We start from the raw sequence: 7884 nt of genomic DNA on the forward strand, positions 1-7884 counted from the left end.
ATCTTGGCTCACTACAACCTCAGCCTCCCGGGTTCAAGTGATTGTCCTGCCTCAGCCTCCCAAGTAGCTGGGATTACAGGCACGTGCTACGACGCCCAGCTAATTTTTGTATTTTGTATTTTGTATTTTTGGCTGCAGCCTGCGGAGCACGAGCCAGTCAGCCCTCGCCCCGCCCTGCCAGGGCTGCTCAGCACCCAGCGTAGAAACGGGGTTTCACAATGTTGGCCAGGATGGTCTCGATCTCTTGACTTCGTGATCCACCTGCCTCAGCCTCCCAAAGTGCTGAGATTACAGGTGTGAGCCATCACGCCTGGCCTATTGATGACTCTTGATTGAAACACTTACTATCAGAGTGGCTATAAAATGGCTATTTACCATTTTTGTCATTCTTTCCACATTTATTAGTTGGCCTTCTTTTGTAAAGAAGCTGAAGAGCTTCTGTCCATCCTCCCTTTTACTAGCTTTAATTTCATTTTTATTATTAACAGTACCAGGGTGGACTCCGGGATTTTTAAAATTATGATTGCATGTGTTAGAATCCATTCCTGACATACTCAATTGATGCTCAAGTTTGGCCGAGGACCCTTTCAGGCTGGCTGTTGTGTTCTTGACACATCCCCATCAGCTTTTGAGCTCTGCCTTAGCTCCTGTTCCAGGCTCCTTGTGTCCTTCCCAGTCTCGGCCTTGGGATCAGCCACTCCTCCAAGGAGCCCTAGGTACTTTGAGTGGATAATGGTCCTTAGAAGCCTGGATCTGGGCTTTTGTGTGCTGCTTCTTGCTACTGGAGTGTCCGTGTTCCCTTTTCCATGGATGGAGCTGGGAACCATTTTAAAATTGTAAATTCAAACGGATCAGTTATTCCAAACCAGCAGCACAGAGTTCTTCCTCTCTTTCCCCCGTTCCATCATTTTATCTTTCATTTGCTTTCTGTGTTTTCCCCAGGAATGTTGTCCTCATCTTGAATCTCCTTTGCTACTGGTTGTACTCCTTAGCAACATAAACTTCCTCGTGATAACCTCTGACCCCCACCCCATGAGTGATGACACCGAGTAGAGGGAGGTCATTCAGGGCAGAGGTGGGGGCTCACACCAAACCTCCTGGGGCTTAAAAAATATCTGCAGAGATGGGCGAGTCTAGAAGGGAACTCCACGACGAATATTTTATGTTCCCTCTATCATTCTCGATAATTGCACGAGTGTATACTACTTTTTTAATAACCCAAAGGAACTTTTAAGGTAACCCCTCAACCCTATATAGACTGGATGTCAACTCTTTTTTTTTTTTTTTTTTTTTTTGAGACGGAGTTTCGCTCTTGTTACCCGGGCCGTAGTGCAATGGCACGATCTCGGCTCACCGCAACCTCCGCCTCCTGGGTTCAGGTAATTCTCTTGCCTCAGCCTCCTGAGTAGCTGGGATTACAGGCACGTGCCACCATGCCCAGCTAATTTTTTGTAGTTTTAGTAGAGATGGGGTTTCACCATGTTGACCAGGATGGTCTCGATCTCTTGACCTCGTGATCCACCCGCCTCGGCCTCCCAAAGTGCTGGGATTACAGGCTTGAGCCACCGCGCCCGGCCCGGATGTCAACTCTTTAGTCCTAGATACACCTGGAGCCTGGCGTCATGCGGGCAGAGGCAGGTCCCTGTGCTGAGGGTGGTGAGATAGGGCGGTCAGGGGGGACCCAGCTGGGAGGTCGGGGGCCTGGCGGGACTTCAGCTCCCGGGAGCCCCGCCCTGGGCGCGGTGAGCGCCCCCAACCCTACTTCCCCCATTGCACCCCGCCCCTGTTCCCTCCCTGGTGTTTCTCGGCCGCCTAAGCCAGCTAGGCCCCGGGCCTCCCGAGCAGCTGCGGGTCCGACAGGGGCGTGGCGGGGCCGGCGTGGGCAGGGGGCGGGACCGGCAGGGGGCGGGACCGGCAGGGGGCGGGACCGGCAGGGGGCGGGACCGGCAGGGGGCGGGACCGGCAGGGGGCGGGGCCCGGGGTGGTCCGCGCGGATTGGCTGCAGCCCGCGGAGCACGAGCCGGTCCGCGCTCGCCCCGCCCCGTCCGGGGCGCGCGACACGCCGCGTTCACGTGCCGCTGCACGCCCTCCCGGCGTGCCGCGCGCCGCCCCAGCCTGCCTTGCGGCGCCTGTCCGGCTCGTGAGCTCCGCGTGGATCCGGTGCTGGGCCCCCAGCGCTCTGGGGCTCTGGGGCTGTGTTCCCGGCAAATGGTGTTTTCCGAGAAGGCTTGGGAGCGGCTGTGCTTTGTAAATACTCCAGAGGAAATAGGCCGGGCAGGTGTTTTTGCAAGTTCCGGAGTTGGGTGGGGCTGCGGCGGGCGTGCTGGCCGCCGAAGAGGAAACAGACTGCGAGGGCTTTAAGCATCTGGACTCTGCGGGGCGGCCCGGGCGTGCAGCCAGCCGATTTCCTTCTGGGTTCAGGAGGCGGGAGAAGCGGGCGGCCCACCCCGCCCCGCGCGTGGTTGCGGGTCGGGGCAGGTCCGCGGTGGAGGCGCCGCCCAAGCTCCCTGAGCACCCAGGGACCGCTCCTAGCCCCCAGTGGGGGCCCCAGATCCCCCCGAGGACCTCGTATACACTGGGCCTGTGGCTCTATCCGAATCTTCATGAAGAGGGCCTGCGTGGATTACCTGAGTGAATTTGGGGAGAGTGACTGAGCGGGTGAAGGGTCAGGAAAATAAGTCACATGAGGCATGGTTGAAGAATTGGGGATGTTTTACCCAGACATGGCAGGACTGCGGACACTTGACCCCTGTCTGGAAGTATTTGAAAGACTTTCTCATGAGCAAGAGACTAGACTGGTTTCATTCTGCCTCGGGGCACAAAACAGACTTTCCCAGGCGGAGAATTTCAGGTCAGTTACACAGAGCGGGCAGGGATGAACGTGTCTGGCGTTCTTTCCAGGCTCCAGGTGTTTACCTATGTTAGTGGGAGAATAGTGGACCTCAGATGCAAATTCTGCTCCAAAGCCCTTGCCTTTTCTTGATGGGTCTGTTTTTTGTAATGTTTAAGTTCAGAAGTACATGTGCAGGTTTGTTATATGAGTAAACTCCTTTGTTGTAGGTTATTTCGTCACCCAGGTGCTAAACCTAGTACCCATTATTTCTTTTCTTTTTGCTTTGTCTTTTGCCTTTTTTTTGGGGGGACAGAGCCTCACTCTGTCTCCCAGACTGCAGTTCGGAGGTGCTATCTCCGCCCACCGCAACCTCTGCCTCTCGGGTTCAAGTGATTCTCCTGCCTCTGCCTCCCTAGGAGCTGGGATTACAGGTGCCTGCCACCACACCTAGCTAATTTTTGTAATTTTTAGTAGAAAAGGGGTTTCTCCATGTTGGCCAGGTTGGCCCCGAACTAGGAGCTCAGGTGATCCACTGGGATTACAGGTGTGAGCCACCTCGGTAGAGACGGGGTTTTGTCATGTTGGCCAGGTTGGTCTCAAACTCTTGACCTCAAGTGATCCACCCCCCCACCCCTCCCCCGCCTTAGCCTCCCAAAGTGCTGGGATTACAGGCATGAGCCACCGCGCCTGGCTCAGGATTTTTTCTTTCTGAGCCTCTTCCTCCTTCACCTGATGCATCTATTTTAGTGGAATGGGTTCCTTCGTAAACAATGATGTTGCAATTATTCACGAAGTAATAAAGCATTTCTGTAATGATGGATTTCTTTGGACTGGAGGGTTTGTCCAGCCCTGTTTAGCTTTGTCATTGTCTGCCTCAGGGAAAGAGGGACATTGTCACTGGTTGGAGGAGGATGCCAGGGCTACTCTCAGATGGAGGCGGCCTCACATCTCACCAGCAAGTCGGATCTTGAGTAGTACTTGTTTCTGGCCCATTGCCCCTCTAACAAGGGGCCCAGGCCCGCTGGCCTTGCTAAAAGAATAATCATGACTTTGAATTAAACAAATGTGGTCACAGTGTTCCACTGCCATCCATCTTTCGCCCTTCTCCTAGCCCGTCTTTTTTGCAAATCTGACACTCCACCCCATATGCCTAGACCAGCAGTGGGACCCACAGAGGAAGAGCTGAGGCCTGGAGAAGTAACTTTTGCTCAAGTGTGTTTCAGCCCACCAGGTGGTAGTCCTCCGAGAATTCGGGGGAAAATGCCTATGCTGGTCTCATTCAGCTCTGTGGTCCTCAGTGTCTCACATTTAGCCTATAGTGAGGATGCATAGCAGGTAACCCTCTCTGAGCTTCTGGATTCATTTGCTGAATAAGTAGCTTCTCTTTTTTTTGTCTCTAACACATTTATTGTCACATATAAGCCATTTTAACATATCTTGGAAGAAGGCAGGGGTTGTGGAATGTGTATAAAGAGGCAGTATATTGTTTTTCTTGGATCCCTATCTAGCAGATGTGATTAGTTTCTTTTTTTTTCTTTCTTTTCTCTTTTTGATATGGAGTCTCAGGCTGGAGACCAGTGGTGTGATCTCACTGCAGTGAGGTTGCTCACTGCAACCTCCGCCTCCCGGCTTCAAGCGATTCTCCTGCCTCAGGCTCCAAAGTAGCTGGGACTACAGGCTTGTGTCACCACGCCCAGCTAATTTCTGTATTTTTAGTAGAGATGGGATTTCACCATGTTGGCCAGAATGGTCTCTATCTCTTGACCTTGTGATCTGCCTCCCAAAGTGCTGGGATTACAAGCATAAGCCATTGCCTTCAGCCTACGGTTTGTTATCAGGAACAGAGCCAGAAAATAGCAGCTAAATCCTCTTCCCCCATTGGATTACCTGAGGCAGCATCCCTATCTGGTTGCCTTTCTGCCCGGAGCAGTTGGTGGAGTTCCAGAAGATATCTCTGCTAGTCCTCTTTTCTTCCTTTCAAGGGATCTCCTGGGTTACTCATCCTAAACTACCTTAGTCTGGTTGCTTTCCTCTGCCCTCAGGGTGTTAAGGAATTGGGTATTTATGGAGGTAGCCCAGCCCAGCCCAGCCCTAAGCAAGAAGGTGAAATGATATTTCCCTTTTCCTCTTTCTGGTCCTTTCTCCCTTGCTAAGTCCCTAGGTCTTTCCTGCTTGCTTCTAGGTCACACCCTCAGACCCTTCATCTGCATCTCTATGATGCGTAGCAGCTCAGTTTGCATTTTAACTGATTGCTGAAATCTTTAACTCCAAGGATGCCGTCTAACTCTCCAGGGGCAGGTTAAATCACACTGTCTTCTTTCCCTAGCCTGCCCCACTCTCCAGCCCCAGCATTTTCGTGCAGAAGGGCAGCTTAGGTAGGGGTGACTGGGGGTGGTGGTGTCTGGTGGGAGATGATGAGGATCTTCCACTTCGCTCTTAATCACTGAACCAGGGCCCTGGCCTCCCACCCTCACCATGCTTGTGTTCGGGAGCCGTCCTGGAATGCGCTGCTTCAGGCTGGAGGCTGAGGATGCCCATGAGTGAGGCAGAACGGTGGCTTCAGTCAGCCCTCCTGGGTTTGGATGCCACCTCTGCCACTGAGTAGTTGTGTGACCTTGGAGAATTTCTCTAATGTCTCAGTGCTTTGGTTCCTTAATCTGTCAACTTTATGCAGTTGTGAGGATTACACAAGCAGCTAAGCACAAAATGCTTGTATGTGGCCCAGCCGAATATCCGGATCCTTCCCTGCCTGTGGCCACTGGAGACCCTGTTAGACTCCTCAGTGCTTCCTAAGCGGTCCTTATGATTTTTGTCTAAAGGAACTGTCTGCCCAGCAATGACAGCTTGGCAGCTGCTACCACCATTTATTTGTGCATGGGTTTAATGGGCCAGAAAGTGGGATGGGTTGTTTACACAGCAGCTGCCTGCTTGCAGGTGCTGAGTGTTTTTGCAGGTCTGTTTGAGCCCTTAATTCAGGCCTGGGGGTGAATGTGGGTGATAGGAGCGAGGCAGCTCCAGTGGTCTGACTTATAAGATTTATATTCAAAGCACTTCCATGGAATCCATCTGCCCAGAAGCCTCTTCGCTTTCCTGTTGTCCCCGTAAAAGTTAACTAAAAGTCCCCACTCCTTATACTTTTTTTTTCCCCTTTGAGCCAGAGTCTTGCTCTGTCACCCAGACTGGAGTGCAGTGGTGCGATCTCAGCTCACTGCAAACTCCCCCAGTTTCCAGCAATTCTCCTGCTTCAGCCTCCCAAGTACCTGGGACTACAGGCAGGTACCACCACATCCAGCTATTATTTATTTATTTTTTATTTTTAGTAGAGACAAGGTCTTGCTGTGTTGGCCAGATGGTCTAGAGCTCCTGATCTCAAGTGATCTGCCCAGCTCGGCCTCCCAAAGTGCTGGGATTACAGGCGTGAGCCACCGTGCCTGGCCTCCTTATGCTTTCTTGTCTCAGTGGATCTGTTTGGGTGGCAGGTGTACCTGGGGGAGAGCACCTTTTCTGTTCTTTCTCAGTCTTGTGCAGGGAGGATTGTGATTGGGTCTCTGCTGGCTGCAAGCAGGGTGGGGGGCTTAATTTTAGTAATCACGGGGCATGAATGCTCAGACCTGGGCCACCATGGAGTTGTCAGGGTGTGGGTAGGAGACTGGCATCACCCACACATGCAGAGTAGACCCACTTCCCCCAGGATATTTGGCTGTGATATTGGGCCATTGCGTCTGTTCCTCAGGCCCTGAGGGTGTCCTTGGACAAGATGAGTATGAACTTGCCACTGCTGATGGTGGAGGCGGTGGCTGAGGAACAGGGAGATGTGTCCAGTACTGCCTAAGAATTCAGTGATGTCTCCTGGGTGCTCTAGAGGCTTACAGACATGCTGAACCTCTAAGAGTCACTCAGAATTTGGAACACCTCAAACGTTTATGCCTCAGGGCGACGTCCCAGTGCTGCGCTCTGTATACGGGAGTGATCGGGAGGGTCTGAGCACTGGGGAAGGACTGGCTTCTGCCTGGCTCCCGGTTTTACATTTCTGTAACGTGGTTATATCTTGGATGTACCTTTCCCAGCTTCTTTTCGGTTCTGGGTCTAGGATGCTGAGAAGGTGGAAACGTTGGGCATGTGCTGAACTTGCTCTTGGCAAAGACTTGACTTTTCCTGTCCCCTATTTGCAGTTCCCTTAAAGCAATAACATTTTGGGACTCTCTCTTTTGCATTGAATTTCTGGACTTCTGCTTGTGCTTATTTTGAAGGGGGGATGGGAAGATACGCCTTGGGCCCACCCCGAGGTTCTTTAATGAAGACCGTGGTTTTCCTTTTAAGCAAAAGAACCTTGCTTACCATATTTACCAGAGCTCTGGAAATAGATATTTAATCCCAAAGTAGAGGCGATGGTGTGCCTAGAAGCAATTTAAAGCCTCTGTAGCTTGACTAGTCACTTTACCCTGAGTTACTTTTTTGGATTGTTTGGTAATCTAGAAAGGAGAGAGAATGCTAATTGCTTCAACATTAAAGAAACCACCCGCCAGACTCACTGGCGCCCCCACCCGTGCTTTATTCTTTCTTTCTTGTTTTTCTAAGACATGAAATACAGAAGATGAAAATATAAATTGGACTACAGCAGGGTGCAGTGGCTCATGCGTGTAATCCCAGCACTTTGGGAGGTTGAGGCCAGGAGTTTGAGACTAGCCTGGGCAACCTAGTGAGACCTTCTTCCTACAAAAAAAATTTAAAAAATAAAAATAAATTTAAACCAGACAAGAAACTTACAACCACAAAAATTCATGGGGCCAGCCATTGAGGTGCGAGTGGAAAGACTAGGAACAAAAGTAAAAGGTGGGAACCTTGGGGAGGTGGGGACAGTGTATGCGGGTGGGGGACAGTGTGGGGTGGGGACAGTGTGGGGTGGGGACAGTGTGTGGAGGCAGAGGTGGTGGCTGAGCAGAGCAGGAAAGCCACTGGGGGCTGTGAGGAGCTCGGTTGGTCTGGGGTGGAAGAGTAAGGGCTGGACAGAAAGTGCTTTCTGTCCAGGGTAAAGTCCAAAGACTTTACAG

General features: G+C 51.8%; 1 protein-coding gene across 5 annotated transcripts in view; it reads left to right on the plus strand.

The window, feature by feature from the left end:
• PFKFB3 (6-phosphofructo-2-kinase/fructose-2,6-biphosphatase 3) overlaps window positions 1-7884 on the plus strand; it is an 86171-nt gene that overhangs the window by 12907 nt on the left and 65380 nt on the right. The window contains exon 1 of one of the 5 annotated variants that reach the window (XM_037733001.1): window positions 2108-2851. The exons of the other annotated variants lie outside the window; for them this stretch is intronic. Coding sequence (XP_037588929.1) covers window positions 2779-2851 — 73 coding nt within the window. The 5' untranslated portion in view covers window positions 2108-2778. Of the gene's footprint in view, window positions 1-2107; window positions 2852-7884 lie in introns of those variants that run through there. 5 annotated transcript variants of the gene reach the window in all.

Source organism: Cebus imitator, unplaced genomic scaffold, assembly GCF_001604975.1.
Source record: "Cebus imitator isolate Cc_AM_T3 unplaced genomic scaffold, Cebus_imitator-1.0 Scaffold487, whole genome shotgun sequence".
Lineage (NCBI taxonomy): Eukaryota > Metazoa > Chordata > Mammalia > Primates > Cebidae > Cebus > Cebus imitator.